This window comes from Benincasa hispida, chromosome 9 (assembly GCF_009727055.1).
Source record: "Benincasa hispida cultivar B227 chromosome 9, ASM972705v1, whole genome shotgun sequence".
Taxonomy (NCBI): Eukaryota; Viridiplantae; Streptophyta; class Magnoliopsida; order Cucurbitales; family Cucurbitaceae; genus Benincasa; species Benincasa hispida.
In genome coordinates, this window is record NC_052357.1 from 86,265,606 (window position 1) to 86,282,756 (window position 17,151).

General features: G+C 25.2%; 1 protein-coding gene across 2 annotated transcripts; it reads left to right on the top strand.

Moving 5' to 3' along the window:
• The first annotated feature begins 107 nt into the window (after positions 1-107).
• On the top strand, positions 108-11,716 carry LOC120086572 (beta-glucosidase 18-like). 2 transcript variants are annotated; one of them, XM_039043293.1, is made up of 12 exons: positions 108-311; positions 405-471; positions 551-609; positions 688-763; positions 2,630-2,704; positions 3,282-3,369; positions 3,798-4,050; positions 6,305-6,420; positions 7,685-7,937; positions 9,603-9,705; positions 9,814-9,922; positions 11,437-11,716. In XM_039043293.1, exons 1-12 carry the CDS (start codon positions 153-155, stop codon positions 11,669-11,671), a joined length of 1,593 nt encoding a protein of 530 aa, XP_038899221.1. In that variant the 5' UTR covers positions 108-152; the 3' UTR covers positions 11,672-11,716. The 2 variants fall into 2 exon arrangements, with proteins under 2 accessions (XP_038899221.1, XP_038899222.1); XM_039043294.1 differs by having other exon boundaries at positions 11,515-11,716.
• The last annotated feature ends 5,435 nt before the right edge of the window (positions 11,717-17,151 follow it).

Below are 17,151 nucleotides of genomic sequence, written 5' to 3' on the forward strand. Positions count from 1 at the left end.
CTTAAATTCAATAATATCAAATAAAAAAATAATGAAATGAATTATTATTATTAAATAAATAAATAAATAATATAAACTAATGAAATACCAAACCAATCATAAATGGTTTGTAAATTTAATTTGGCAATTGCAGGCCCCCAAAAGTAAGTTGAATGGGCACCAAAGCCCTTCCATTATTCTCAATTTTTTCCCTCGTCCTTTTCGTCTCCTCTCATCTTTCAAATCAGAGTTTTGTCCAAAATGAAGAAGAAATCAACAGATCAGATTTTCCAGAGCATTTCTTCTTTGGAACTTCCACTTCCTCTTACCAGGTAAAGTATTGATGAATTTCTTCTTCATTTTTTATTTGTCTATTTCTGGGTCTGAATTTTTCTAGGGCTTTTCTTTTAATTTTGTGTGTGCAGATTGAAGGGGGATATGTTGAAGATGGAAGGGGAATGAGTAATTGGGATGTTTTTTCTCATATTCCAGGTTAAATCCACCTTCTAATTTCTCATTCCAATTCAAACCCACTTCCCCAATTTCCCTCAAAATCTGGTCGTATTTGCAGGAAAAGTTAAGAACAACGACACCGGAGATGTGGCCGACGATCACTACCACCGGTTTATGGTACTCTGTTTTTAGTAATATTCCGATGAAGGGAAGAGTTGTTGGATTGAGTTGATTTTTGGTGTTTGATTTTGGCAGGAAGATATTGAGTTGATGTATTCCATGGGGATGAATGCTTATCGCTTTTCCATTTCTTGGACCCGAATTTTGCCTAGTAAGTGTCCTTTCTCTTTACATTTTTTCCTCAATAAAATTATATTAAAAAAAAAGTCAAGTTACAAAAATACCCCTGATGTATAGTGATAATTATAATTATGCCCTTAAACTTTCGTGTGTAAAAATTAGGTTCTCAAACGTGTAAGATGTTAAAATTGGAGTGAAATTGTTACAATTTCTACAATTATGTGAGTTTGAGGTTATATCAATTAAAACACTGAACTAATAATTATATTAATTTAAAATGGATGATTAGAGTAATACATCAACGGTTGAAATTTTGAGTAAGAGTCTAAATTGATTCGTTTATAAAAGTTTATGGATTTAATTGATACAATTATAAGTTTCATATGGAGTTTTCCCATCCAAAACATAATGAATGGCGTAAAATGATATACTTACAAATTATTAGGTCATGATTTAAATCGATACAATTCTAAAATATAGGGTTATAAATTGATATTTTTTCCAAATTTATTTGATAAATCTTGAAACTTTATTGAAATTTTCAAATTCGTTTCTTCCACGTTTTTTACTTATTAAAAAAATTGAAGTCAAATTGGTATATTAGAATTAAATTTTATGTGATGAGAACAAAGAGGTTTCAATTTTGCATTTAGTAAATTGGTGATTTTTTTTAAGAATTGTGAGACACTTTTTTGAGTTAATTGAAAGTTCAAGAACTAGACAAATTTTAATTGAAGGGATTAAATAGACATAAATCTCAAAATTTGAGGAATTAAACATGTAATTTAACCAGAAATTTTAAGAATGGATTGAGAATTTAGTTGAAAGTTGCAATTTGATCTATATAATTGGGTTGAAGTAGTTTTTGTTGTTTTATCTTAATGGTCTAGTTGAACTTTGCAAATTATCTAAACCTTTTTAAATTTTAGGAATTAAGCGTTAAATCTAAATTTTGAAATACCTGCAAATTCTTTTGCATATTTCCAACTACCTATTATTATTGTTATTATTTTTAATAAATATGAGGTGGGATTTAATGCCTTGACTATGTTCATGTGTTGGCTCTAAGTTTAAACATATTTAGCGTATCTTTGGTTATGTTTGGTTTTAACTTTTCAAGTCTTTAATTTTGACAATAAGTCATTTTGAAAAAAAAAATCAAAATGTTTGTCAATCACTCGAAATAGCTTTTGGATTTTAAAGTGTATTTTAAACTTTTTTAAAAAAAATCAAAAGAGTTTCAATAAAAATATCTTTTTTTATTTATTTTTTTTCCTCAAGCATGCCCTTAATCAACCATATAAATGAAGTGTCTCATGTATTTAATATACCTTGACTATTGTTTTTATTATTTAAGTAAATATTCGGAAGTAATTTTGAAATAGTTAAATCACTTTTATGATAGTCAAAATCACTATGAAACACGTCTTTATTCATTCAAAATTAGTTTGGTTTGATTTTACCTTTTTAGATGTGATTTTCATATAATCTCGATTTTAAATTATTAAAATCATGTTTGAGAATACTTTTGAATATGATAAAAGTAATTTTGGCATTTAACATAATCACTTTTAAACATGTCCTAAACAAGGTTTAAAGAAAAAAAAAATCAATCATTCATTGCTCTAAATGTATTAATTTTCACTGAAAATTTTAAGTTCATTAAATTCAAGCCTAATCTTAGATCTCAAATGTTTGTTGACTTTAAAATTTATTTATTTTATTGATCTTACAACAACAATGTTAATACAATCAAGCAAAAATATAATATTAGTAATGTGAATTACATTATTGTAAGGAAAATGTCTTTGTTGATGATTGATATGGTATCAATTTTCAAAGGAAGATATTAATAATTATGGGGTTTTTTTTTTTTTTGGAATAATTATATATATAGAGGGAAGATTTGGTAAAGTCAACCGAAGAGGGATCACCTTCTATAACAAAATCATTGATCATTTGTTGCTAAAAGGTACGGCTCTCTCCTTTGCTTTTGTTACTCATCCCCTCTTGAGTTGAATTATAATTTTAATTTGATCTTTATATTTCAAAATTAAAGTTGATCAGATTTCCTCTTTTTTGTGTAGAGTAACAAAATTTTAATGTAGTTATTTGCCATTGTATTTGGGGAAAGTTAACATATATGGACTATTTTTAAAAAATATAATTTGTATAGATTTTCATGTCATCGAATTATGAAGATCATGCGTCAAAGTAAACAAAACTCAAATAGTATAAACCGTGTACTCTCGACTCGTCTAGAGATCGAGTCCTCACTCCTATGTTGTACATATAATAAAAAGAACATATCGAGAAACAATTAATTTACCACAACTTTATGGCTTTATTACTTAAAACTCCAAATTAATTATTGTATCAAATTAAAACCAAGGATAAATATCGGTGTGGTTAAAAAAAGGATTAAATATCAAATATCGAGGTTTCAATTCTACCAAACATCGAAATTTGGAATGGTTTTTTTTAATTTAAATTACATCAAAATTGGAATAGTTTCTAAAGTACTAAAGCAAGAGAAATGAATGGAGCAGGCATAGAGCCGTTCGTGACAATTCACCATCATGACCTCCCTGACGAACTCGACAAAAGATATGGAAGTTGGATGAGCTTTCAAATGCAGTAATGTCTCCCTTGTTCTTAACTGTTTATGGTTTAAAAAATACTATTGGTCTTGAACTTTCATATAATTGACAAACTAGTCCCTAAACTTTTGTTTATGATGCCGTTTAATCTCTATTCTTTAAAAAGTAATGGAGTACAATTTTTTGGTGATTTGATCAATGTTATGAAAAATATGATCAAAATTTCATGAAATTTCTTACCATTGTAGTTTGATGAACTGGTTATAGGTCAAGATTCTTTATAAACTATAAAGACCACATTATTACTTAATAAAACTTGATACTTAAATTTGATGAGTATGAACTAAATTATTACTTTAATTAAAGTTCAGGGACAACATTTTTTAACCATCTAGTTTTCTTCTTTTCACTCTTGCTGGTGGATGTAAGATGACATAATTGGGACGATGAAATGGTTTGTTTCAGGGAAGATTTTGTGTATTTTGCAAAAATTTGTTTCAAAGAATTTGGAGACAGAGTGAAACATTGGTTGACGATAAACGAGCCAAATTTGGTGACATTGATGGCTTATACAAGAGGAGTTTACCCACCAGCTCACTGTTCACCACCTTTTGGAAACTGCTCTGTTGGGAACTCTGATATTGAGCCTCTCATTGTCATGCACAACATGTTACTTGCCCATGCCAAGGCTGTTCGCCTTTATCGTACCCATTTTCAAGTAACTTTCTTCTCCTATCCTTTTAATACTTTTTCGGTCTCTAAAATTTTTTGTTTGGTTTTTATTTGGTCCCTAACTTTTAAAATGTTTTACTTTTAATCTTTAAGTTTTGAGTAGAATTTCTATTTGGTCCTTAAGTTTTAAAAGTTAACACTTTTACTTTTGAATGTTGAGTTTTGATGTCTTATTAATTAATTTAAAATAATTAAAATTAAATAATTTTCATTAATTTTTTATCACTATCAAAATTAATTTTGGATTACCAAACCAAATATAGTTCAATTGACATCAATTAAGTAATATCAACCTCAAGTTATAACTTCGACCCTTACCCCACATATTGTAAAAAAATAATAATAATAATAAAATAAAATAAAAAAAGGTTAATTTTCACTTTATAGTTATTTTAAATTAATTAATTGAAAGTTATTACCAATGACCAAGATGAGTACTATTGACAAAAACTCGGGAATACAAGTGTAAAATACTGAAATTTAGGGACCAAATGAAGTTGTATCAAGTTTTAAAATAAACTTTTAATTTCATCCAATTGAATTTTCAATTTAGTTAAATGTTGCCGTTTTTACTCTCTATTCAAATTTTTTTTTCTAATTTACCCATTAATTTTAACTAAAAAAAAGTAAAAATCTTTGTAAATTCTCTAATTTCATTAATATCAAGTTTTGCATATATTTAAGTTTGATTAATAACAATTGAATTAGTTTTACCAAAACACAATTTTTTTTTAAAAAAAAAAAAAACTAGCTCTATTGTCATTTTTCTTTTCAATCTTGTCAATTTTTTACCTCATGAAAGGTATATGAGAAGGCTCTTTTTAATAAAATTTCTAAGTGAATCTTTTAGATGATAGAATTCTCAATATTTGTATAAGTTTAAGGTAAAGATTACAATAATTGTCTAAGTTGAAGGAGTAAATTTTTGTTCTTCCTTATTTTTTTAGAAAATGTGTAATTTGATGAAATGGAAAGTTATAGATAAAAGTTGATAAAACTGGAAAAGTTTAGACATAAATTTGATCTCCCCACCCTTTTACTTGATAGTTAAGTTTATTGAAATTCAAGTCAGATTTAAAGGAAGAAGTTGAGACAATTTTTTTAAGTTGATTTTTTATTGGTCCACTTCACTTTTGAAAAAAAAAATTAAAGATCCTAGAAAATTTTTTATATATATTTTATAGTTCATCATATTTTCAAAATATAAGGATTTACAAAGCAACAATATTTGCCTAACAAGTTTGAAATGTATAATATAATTATATTGAGTTTCCAAAAAAAATCTCAGTAATTAACATCTATTTCTCTCTTTGAGATCAAAGGATTGAATGTCAAACTTGAACTTAAAAAAGAAAAGAAAAGAAAAATTAAGCGCTTTTCAAGATTTTAGTTAAAGTTACAAAATGTGAGGTTTTTTGGAGCTATTATTTTTATTTAGTGAGGTTGAATTTTAAAGGTCATATTTTTTTTAGTTTAATTATAGATTCAAATCTCCAATTTCTAGATTTAGAGTAGATATTTGGTTTAAATCCTATTTTGTTTCTAAACTTTAAATCTTATTTTATTTTTATCTCTAAACTTTTAAAATATCCATTTTAGTTCCTAAACTTTTAAAAAATGTTTATTTTGGTCTTTACGATTAAAATTATATTAGCATTTTAAAAATGAAATCTATTTAAGACGAAGGTGAAGTAAAATATCAACAACTAATGTGTCAAAATAGTGAACAACCAAAATCTTGGATGTAAAATAACTTTTGAGATCTCCTATTGAAAATTGCTTTACCACCTAATTCAAAGTTGAAACCTTATATTTTTTAGCATGCATTGTACACTTATTTGGCAACTTAGTCATCCAAAAATACAAAACCCTCTCACCATTATGTTTAAGAATTAATAGAGTCTTAATAGCAAGGACCAAAATAAGTATTTTTTAAAAGTTCAGGTATTAGAATGGACATTTTTTAAAGTTTATAGACCAAAATAGAACAATATTCAAAGTTTATTTTATATACAATATAATTAATTAATAAACTAATTTTGCAATGACATAATATGGTTATCTCAATATTTTTCTCTATCTCAAGATCAAACAAAAATCATTATAAATCCCCTTCAAATTCAATAAGCATTTTCTTCAATTCTGTTTTAAATATGCCTTATTCTCTGAAAATAATTATAAAAATTTCATTTGTTATTATTTAAAAAAAAATGTATATTAAGAAAAAGTCTATTTTATAGGAAAAACAAGGTGGATTGATAGGAATAGTGGTATTTGGGCACATGTATGAACCACTAACAGACCATCAATTTGACATACAAGCTGTGGATAGAGCCTTGATTTTCAACTTTGCCTGGTTAGTTTTTTTTTTTTTTTTTTTCTATCTTTTATGCTTTCACTTTATTATTATATATTATTTAACAAAATTTTATTGTCTTATTACCTTTTCTAAATTTTAAAAAATAATAATCATAATTCAGACGACATATAATATTTGGCTAGACATGTCACCAAATCGTCAACATTAACAATAATTTAAAATGTTATATTTAATTAAAAATATGTCTTAAAATCAATTAAATAATTTAAAGTCATCATTACTTATGATATAGAGTGTATCTTCAATCAAAAGGTTTAAGATTCAAATTCTCCACTTCATGTTGAAAAAGTAATAATAATAACCTCGTGTGTAATTTTTAATACTTTTATATTATTATAGTATTTGAAAATTTAAGGGATTGATTTTGTAGGTTGAATTCTTCCACTTCATTTACAATATAATATTTTTCAAAAAATTAATTGAGAATATAATTTCAAATATCATGTTCTCATTTGATAACCATTCGATTCTTGTTTGTTGGTTTTTTTAAAAGTAAACTCGTAAACTCATAAACACAGCTTTTCTCCCTAAATTTCTTTGTTTGTTAATTCACTTTTCTGCTAATGTTTTAAAAAAATCAAATCAAGTTTTGAAAAAAGAAATAATTTTTAAAAATTTATTTTTGTGGTTAGAATTTTTCTGAGAATTCAAATGGCTTCTCTAAGAAATACAAGAAAATTATGAAAAAAAAGACTAAGTATTATTTCAAACAAAAAACCTAAAAACAAAATTACTGATATCTAGCCCTTGATTTTGTGAGTGTATAAGTGATTTTACCAATTTTGAGAAAATTTTATAAATAGAAAAATCTAAAAAATATTTACACTTTATAGTAAAAGTTTCGAGAGTGTTTTGTACTTTTGGATTTTTTTTTTTTTGCTATAAAATGTAAATATTTTTAAATATTTTTTATTTTTATATTTAAGTATAATAAGTATTATTATTATTATTATTAAAACTTTCTTTAAAGCATTAGACAAATTTGACCCGCCAAAAACCATATGTAGGATTTATTAAACCAAAGTAATAAATCAATATGGGACAGTTAGTACTTATAACATCAATATCATATTGGATCATTTTAATTTCCTGTTGTTTTTTTTCTTTAATATTCCCTCACAAGTAACTTTTCATAATAAAAAAATTAAAAAAAAATTATATATCTTTTTAGAAATAAAAACACATCTCAAAGAAGTAATTAGAACTACTTATTTAAAACTTCCTTTTTAAATACGAATAGGGTGTATGATCCTATAGTGTACGGAGATTATCCTAAGGAAATGCGAGAAGTTTTTGGAAACCAACTTCCAAGTTTCTCAGACTCGGAGAAAAATATTATAAGAGGAAGTTTGGACTATATTTGTGTCAACCATTATACCACGCTTTATACAAAAGACTGTCTTTATTCTGCCTGCTCTAACGGTGGAGATCGTCCTATAAAGGGATTTCTTGACACCATGGGATATCGGGATGGTGTTTCCATTGGAGATCCAGTATGCTCTTTTTCCCTACTATCTTCTTTCAATTATCAATTATTAATACAAGATTTCTATACTTTAAAGTCTTGCTTCTATTTTAATTTCGTCAAAATTTTAAAAAGTTCTATTTAATCCTTTCACGTTCTAATAAGTTTCAAATTCGCATTTAATGTTAAAATTTTAAATGTAAGTTAGGAACTAAACCAAAAACAGAAAAAATCATCAAACGTAAATGTAATAATATAAACATATTATATGAAGTTATGAACAGTCATAAGTGAGTGTTTAGTTATAATTGGTATATATTACTTCAGTTGATATACTAAATAAAATTATAATAAAAATGAAAACATATTACGCGAATCGTCTTTAGGAAAAAGGAGTTAAAACATGTTCAATACTCAAATAGGAAGAAAAAATCCTTTAGACATTGTGAATTATTTGAAGAAAAAAACTTTTTTTTTACTGAAATTTGTTATATTGTATATGATAACAAACAGTGGCAGAGTCAGGGATTTTGTATAGAGGGACACTATGTAATTAAAAACAATAAATAAATTTTTAAAAAAATATTCATAGCTCGATAGCTTAACTAATTTAGTACATATTACAACTATCATCTATGAGTTTTTATGTTTTGAAATTGATCCAAATTTTTTTGAATGGAAAAATATTATTCTGGGGTTGACAAAAACCTTGTAAGTATACTCTATGAACTTGATCTTAAATAATCATCATATTTAGAAATTTTAGTTCTTAGATCAAGATCTGCAAGTAGTTCTCCTAGATTGATTTCTATATAAGATCTATCAGAATCAGAGGTATGTTTTATTTTTTAAGATAATATCTCTATGGTCTCTATTCTTATTTTTCATTTATAATATCTCTCCATATTGATATATGGAGTTAACCCTACAAAAGTACTATCAATAAAAGTATTATGATTTATTACATAGATTTAAAATTATGAAACTTAAAAATATTAAGAAAATTTTAAAACTTACTTGTGAATGGTATGATATCATGACGAGGAATAAGAAAATTATCTTGTAACTTTAACTCTGAAATTAATTAAAATAAATATATAGTAAGTGATAAAAATCTGAAAATTAGGTAAAAAAATTAAGGATATTTTTTTAATAGAATATTATTGAGACGAAATTTAGATTGAAAAAAATATCTATAATTTTCTTCTTTTATATTTTTACTGAGGTACCGGCTAGAGAATTTAAGGATTTTTTTTTTTTTTTAGAAAACCTAAATTCCTTATCTATTGATGTCTTTGGATCAACATGTGCCTCCTTTGCCGCTAGACCATTTTTTTTGTTTCAAAAAGCTTGTTAGCTTTATTTATATATATATATATTATTTAACTTTATATTTTAAAAAAATGCGATAAGTTGAGGGGATACGTACTCCTGACTCTTACGTGACTCTGCCGGTGATAACAAGTGATCATTAAAATTTCTAAATAATAATTTTTTTATATAAAAGAAAAATAAAGGACACGAGATAAACACTTATTTACTAACATATGAATATGCAAGTAACAAGATTATCCACTAAAATGAGAATTTAATGATAATTGAAGTGTACTACATTCTTTAAAGTTTCGATTTAAATCTTCACTTCTCTATATGTTATATTAAAAAGTGACATGGTTATCATTTTATCTAACAGACAGGAGTAGATAGATTCTTTGTTGTTCCAAGAGGTTTGGAAAAAATTATTAATTATATCAAACAAAGGTATCCCAACATTCCTATCTATGTCACTGAAAATGGTAAGCTAAGCTAAGTTGAAAGTATGTCAATGATTAAAATTTTCATTTTAATTAACCAAAGTTTCTATCAAGTTTTAAGATATTGATATTTTTTAATCTTTTTTAAAGGATACTCTATGCCACCAGGCGATGGTAACAAAGTTGAAGACATAATAAATGACATTAAACGAGTCAATTTCCACAAGAACTACCTTGCTTCCTTGGCTAGAGCAATGAGGTAAATCAAAGTTTAAAGAGCACTTTTATTCCATGAAGTTTTAAGGACAAACTACAAAAACCATCTTCAAAGTATGATAGTAATTGCAATTGAACCCTTAAATTTTCAATTGAAAAAATTGGGTCCCTAAATTTTTAAAAATTGTTGAAATTAGACTCTCAAACTTACAATAATTATAGAAACTGGACTCATAAATAATAAAATTTGAACCCTCAAACTTTTATAATTATTATAATCTATACAATTGTGTAGGTCTCGTTTGGTAACTATTTTGTTTTTGTTTTTGGTTTTGAAAATTAAGTCTATTTCATCCATATTTTCTTAAGTGCAGTAGTTAAATTGTTAGCCAAATTCAAAAAAAAAAAAAAAACTTTTGAAAGCTACTTTTTTTAATTATCAAAATTTGACTTTGTTTTTTAAACCATTGGTGAGAAGTAGATAACAAAATAAGAAATTTGGAGGTAGAAGTAATGTGAATGTCACAGGCTTAATGTTCAAAAACAAAATGCTTACCAAACGGAGCCATAAATTTTAGGATCTAATTTTAACTCATGTATAAGTTTGAGGGTTGAATTTTTAAAATTGAAAGTTTAAGAGTATAATTGCAGTTATCATCATACTTTAGAATGAGTTTTGCAATTTGCCCAACTTTTAATTTAATCTCTAAACTATAGTTAGTTATGATTTAGTTCATATACCAATTTAATCCATATACTTTGAAATTTGTAACAATTTAGCCCATATCATAAAAAACACCATCTAAATTACATGTCGATTTTAAGAAAAAAAATGATATCCAACTAGTTAATTGATTTACATCATTGTTTTTTATCAAATTCTACAAACATTTTCATGATAGGAATTAAGTCATTACAAATTATTTAAGTATATAGACTAAATTATTACTTATTAATTTTCAAGGACTAAATTGTTACAAATTTGAAAGTATGGAGAATAAATTGTTACTAACTAAAGTTTAAGAACTAAATTGTCATTTATGAAAGTTTAAGCTCTAAAAGTATTTGTCAATCTAAATAAAGTAGCCCACTTTAACTTTTCCATTCAATTCCACTATATTTTTATCTTAACTTTTAGGGTTGTTTTCAAATAAAGAAAAATGAGTCAACTTATTTACAAAATAGCAAAATGTCATTGTTTATTAATGATAGACCGCAATAGACTTACATTTTGCTATATTTAAAGTTTCGAGTAATCATGTGTTCATCCATACTACTTTAATATGCCAACCATCAATATATTTCTACAATAATATAATATTACTCACTTTGGTCTCATGTATATAGAGACATAATTCTAATCCATATCTCTAGTTTTATCCGACGTGAGAATTGTAATAATCTTTCACTAACACAAATAAGATAATGATGCCGATTATTATTATTATTTAGAAAAAAAAAATGTTGATTATATTTTAAATTCATTTAGAACAAAGAAAGTACAGAAAATGTAACCCATACATTATGTTATAATTTTTAATGATATTTTGATGATAGTAATGGTGCTGATGTGAGAGGGTATTTTGTATGGTCCTTAATGGACAACTTCGAATGGGCCGATGGGTACGCCACAAGGTTTGGGCTTTTGTATGTGGACCTGCAGACACTTGAGCGACGGCCCAAGCTTTCGGCCCAATGGTTTGCTTCTTTCCTTGGCGGCAACCTACAACAACTTACTAAATCTTCATCCATTATAAATAAAAATGCCTATAATTCTCTCATGGATGATTAAACAGCGTATGCTTTTTAAATAAATATATATATATATTTTTTTAAATACTGTTTTTTTATTTCCTTTATTTTATGTAATAAGGGTTTTTTTTCTTTCTATATAGTCATTAGTTAACCAACATTTGCTAAAAGTAAATTATTTAAGTTTTTTTTTTTTTTTAAGAATTTTATAGAATGTTGATATATTTATTTATTTATTTTTGAAATTTAGAATTGAGATGAGTAACTCTATTCTAATTTATATTTATTACATTTCAAAGACAAATAATTATTTTTAAAAATTGTAAATATATGCAGATCATAAATAAAGTTAATACTTTTAAACGGAGTTGATTCAATTCAACCGAAATAACTCGACATATATATTTTTCATTTATTGGAATTCAACTCAATCTAAACAATTTTATATCCAATCCAAATTAGATGGATTATGTTGATTTGAATTGATCAGGCTTTTTCAAGTCATTAGGTTAAACTTTATTTGAACACTTCTACTAAATATTATACTTTTATTTAAAAGTCGTAGATTTTAGTTCATTTTTATTTTACATATTTGGGACTGAATCAGACGCATCTTGTTCCTTTCGAACGGGATGTGATTCGCCATCAATATTTCTTGTTTTATATCCGACATGAGTTCTTTCTCCATACCAATTTTTCTGAGAGGTATATACGAAGAGTTCTATTTCAATCTCAACAAACGAAGAAGAGAGGTTGGAAATTATTTATTTGATTAGTTTTTTCTTGTTCAAAGGAAAAGGGTTAAAAGTCTTAAAATGAGGTGAATATTGAAGTGTATCACAGTCTTATATATCCTACAAAGAAAAGTTTGAAGCTTTTTCTCACATGAAAGTGGTTGAATTTCAAGTGCTTTTAAGATGGTTTCTATCTTTTTTTTCTTTTTTCCTTTTTTATGTTTCTCATGAACTTCATGGCCTCATCCTTTCATCCACTTCTTTTTCATTCTTCATTTGGTTTTTTTCTCTCTTTATAAGAAATATAAAATAAAATTAGAAAAAAAAAAATTGACTCCTTGACACTTCAATTTGAACTTTTTCAACCAAATTATTTAGATTAAGTACAAGCATGATATTAAATTTGTGTAGACACGTGTCTACATGATATGGACCCCACATTGTCGTAATGAGTCCATTTTATTTTATATCGTAAAAAATCGATTAATTAATAAAAAAAATAGTAATGCGAAATATAATATTAACATAAGTATTTCATTTCATTTAAAAATAATTTTTTATTTATTAATTTAAGTATTTTTTAAAAAAATATTTTAAGGAGGATTTTCAAAAATAGAAAAATAAGAGAAATTATTTACACAAAATAGCAAAATTTAATATTCTTTGATAAAGGTTAATAGAAGTCTATCGTTGTCTATCAATAATAATAACTAATAAAAATTCATCAATATCTATCCGTGTTTTTTCCTACTATTTATGTAAATATTTTACATTTTTTTTATGTAGGAAAATTTTCCGTACTTTTTTAATTTTAAGATTCTTGAAAAAATGTTGATTACAATTGAGGTTTTATCAATATTCCAATGACATCATCTTTTCATTTGTTGAAGTTTGAAAACATTATTATAAAGACAAAAAGTGTATTATCTACAAGTTTGATACGAAATTGAAATATATATATATATATATATGTTAATTTTAAGGTCCAGTAATTTATTTATCCTCAATTAATTGGGACATAAAATCTTAGCATGGAGATTTTTCTTCTTTTCTCTCTCCTTTATTTTATTTTATGAGTACATGGAGATATGTAATATGTGGAGACCTAATATATGTAGATGTATTTATTAAAGAAGATTTTGATACAATGAATGGATATTTTGATGCTTCAAATCAAAGCCAGCTAACCTCTTTTTGTCACCAATATAATTAGTTTCTTAATGAAACAACAAGAAAAGTATAATAATTATGCAACTAGACTTTATTAGTCTATTTTAATTCAAACAATTGGGCTGAGTGAAAGCTACCAACTTCTCTCAATTATTTTCAAATTTTGTTATGTGTGTAATTAATTTGGATAAAGTAGATTTCGATAACTTAATCAATAGCAATTAAGTAGATTTAGATTAATTTATCCTTTTTCTTTTAGGTCACATTCAATGGTAGTTTTATTTTCATTTTTGTATTCATTTTTTAAAATTTTTACCGATAGGAAAAATGCCAAATTATAAACTAATAAACACTAATAGGCTTCTATCAACCTTCATCTAGGATGTTCATGGGTTGAGTTGGATTGGGTTGGGTTGAAAGACTCCTAATCTAATTGTTTAGTTGTAAATTTCTTCAACCCAAATAATCCTTATTAAAAAATGAACCCAACCCAACCATAAATATTTGGGTTGGGTTTGTTTGAGTTAATCGGATCATTTATTTAAAATTTTGTTCTGTAAATATGTAAAAATCTAATTTAATTATTTTCATATATTGAATTAAGATTAACTACTCAACTCCAATTTATATAGTGAAAATTTTCTTTTTAAAGTGCAAAGAAAATATATATGTATAAATAATTGTGTTATAAGTAACAAAAAAATATATTTTAAAATTAATAATAAATTCGGGTTGGTTTGGGTTATATTGGGTGAACCCACGAACCAACCTAATCCATAAAATTTTCATTTATTTGAACCCAACCCAACCCAAATGAGGTGATAACCCAACCAAAACCGTACGGATTGAGTTGGATTGATCAATTTTTTCGGGTAATCAGGTTTTTTGAACATCCCTAACCTCCATCAATGTAGATATGTCACTTATCAATGATACACTTCTATCAACATCTATCAGTGTTAGGCTTGTATCAATTTCTATCACTAGTAGACATTGATAAACTACTATCAGCATCTATCCGTGATAGTGTTATCACAATTATAATTAAATTTTGCTATTTATGTAAATCTATTTTTCTTTTTTGAAATTCCCTTTAATACTTTTGTGATCTTTTTCAAATTTCAATAATAACTATATTTTTTTAATATAGCTTATAAATACTAATTTTATCAACGAATTTCTTTATTTTATTAACTGCGTTTTTAAAGATATTTTCAGATCTAATTTAACTTTAAAAATCACTATTTTATAAGAAATATAAAGATTATAATAAAAAAAAAAATAGAAAGAAAAAAAAAAAAGAAGAAATCGTTATGAAACATAACCAATTTAAAAATGAAAAATTCATAGAGAACGGGTTTCATATTTTGTATAATTTTGTTATACACTAAAAATGAAAAGAAAAAAAAAATCCCAAAATTGGGAATACCATTAATGAAGTTTGGTACAATTTCATGTCATAATCTATAATACAAAGTCTTTAATCTCTTGATGGGTCTTTGTAAGTTTGGGTATAATGTAACAATCATAAAGACAAATGGTCACAATAATCCAGCTAATATGAGGTAGGTTGTTGCACTTTAAACTCTATAACAACAATATATATTTCACCTTTTTTGCTATTCTTTTCATTCTTCTTTTCCATTTAATACATAACTAAATCGCTTCATTTATGTTTGTCACCAATTTAATGAATACAACTTTATTGATTTTGATCTTTTTTAACAATAAACTTTCATCTAACTAAATATTTACTATATAATAATTTAGTCTTTGTATTTTTAGAACATGTAATGATTTAATCTTTGCCACGAAACAATCTCTTCAAAATTAAAGAGTCAATTATTATTATGTGATGACTTAGTTTTAGTCTATAAACAAATTTATTCTCTAATAATTTTATCAATTTATATGTATAAGAAATTTTATTAAATCTGAAATTCACGACAAAGGCTAAGTAGTTACAAAATGTAAAGTATAAGAACTAGATTGTTACATATTAAATATTCAAGATTAAGTGGATACAAATTTTAAAGTTCTCGAATTAAGTGGTTACTTTCATATAAATTTAGGAATCAAAAGTCTTTTTTTTAACAAATTATATAATCATTTCTTACATATAAATGTGTTAGTAATAAAAAGACTTGTGGTATGAATTTTTCTATCCCTATGATACTAAAAATCACTTTTGGTCCCTAAACTTTTATAAAAGTAACAATTTAGTCCCTGAATTTTGGTTTGTAACGATTAGTCCCTATACCCTCAATTTTGTAACAATTCAGTCATTGTACTTTTAAATTCGTAATAATTTAGTCCCAAACATAAACAAATCTATCAAATTCATATGTCGATTTTAATTATTTTATTATGTATATTTTGTATTTTATAAAAATATCGAGCCTCTAATTAGTTTATTGGTTTGTTTATGCAATAAATCTCATTAAATATTAACAGTAATTTTTAAAATAGAGACTAAATTGTTACAAATTTAAAGTACAAGGATTAAATTGTTACATAGTAAAATTCAGAGACTAAATTGTTACATAATTAAAAATCGAGAGACTAAATTGTTACCTAACTAAAAGTGATTTTCAACCCATACATATATATATATATACTCACACCAAAGGTAATATAATAGAAAATGTATAGCAAAAATAAAATTATTATTAAACAACAACTACTAAAGTTTGGAGATTGAAAGATGACTAGTTTCTCTAGACCCTTAAGGCTACTTGTCACCTTTTCAATGGCATAAGAAAGCCTATTTATAAGGTCCATGAGAAAAAAAATTAAATTGCCAATTTCAATAATATATCTTATAGAAATATCACTGTATATTGAGCTATCAAACATATTCTCAAAAGGGATACTCTTTTTGGGGTTAAGTTATAATTTCTATCCATATATTTTGAATATTATACTTATTTAGACACTAAATTTAAATTTTTAATTACATCCATATATTTATAATTGGCTTTTATTTCATCCATATTGACAAATTTAATAAGATACTAACATGACATTCTCTAATTCTTAATTTGTTCTCTGAAAAATCAAATTTGATTGTCACATCAGGTAAATTTAACTAAATTTTGTATTTTTTTTTTTTATAAATATTATGTCCATAATTTTCTTAATATAAATACATAAAAATACGGTAGAAAATCATACTCTGATCAAAATTTCATAATTTAAATATATCTACAATTATTAATATGATTTGAGAATTTATGATCGATTAGTATGAGATAATTTTTTTGAAAATAAAAATCATTAATTTAGAATTAATACAATAAATATTTTACCAACATCAACTTAATTAAACTGATATAAAGTTTATATTATCGATTTTGAGATAAGATTAAAATAATAACTCATCTCCAGCGAAGATGCAAGTTGAAATATCTATTTTTTTTTTTAAAGAGAGAGACAAATGATAAAGTTTAAAAAATAAAAACTTCAATCTTTTTAAGAAGCAAGAGGAATCCATTTTAATTTCATTGTCCATTATGATTGTGACATTTCATCTAATATAATTAGAAAATCTCCTTGAGCATAAAGTGTTGATTAAATATATTATCAAACCACTCTCACAAATCAATTATGAATTAAC

Excerpts from the sequence above, each read along its gene's own strand:
- LOC120086572 (XM_039043293.1), top strand. The coding sequence starts at position 153 with ATGGGCACCAAAGCCCTTCCATTATTCTCAATTTTTTCCCTCGTCCTT. Across the intron at positions 3,370-3,797 it reads TGGATGAGCTTTCAAATGCA|GGAAGATTTTGTGTATTTTG; the intron begins GTAATGTCTCCC and ends GGTTTGTTTCAG. Across the intron at positions 6,421-7,684 it reads TTGATTTTCAACTTTGCCTG|GGTGTATGATCCTATAGTGT; the intron begins GTTAGTTTTTTT and ends AAATACGAATAG.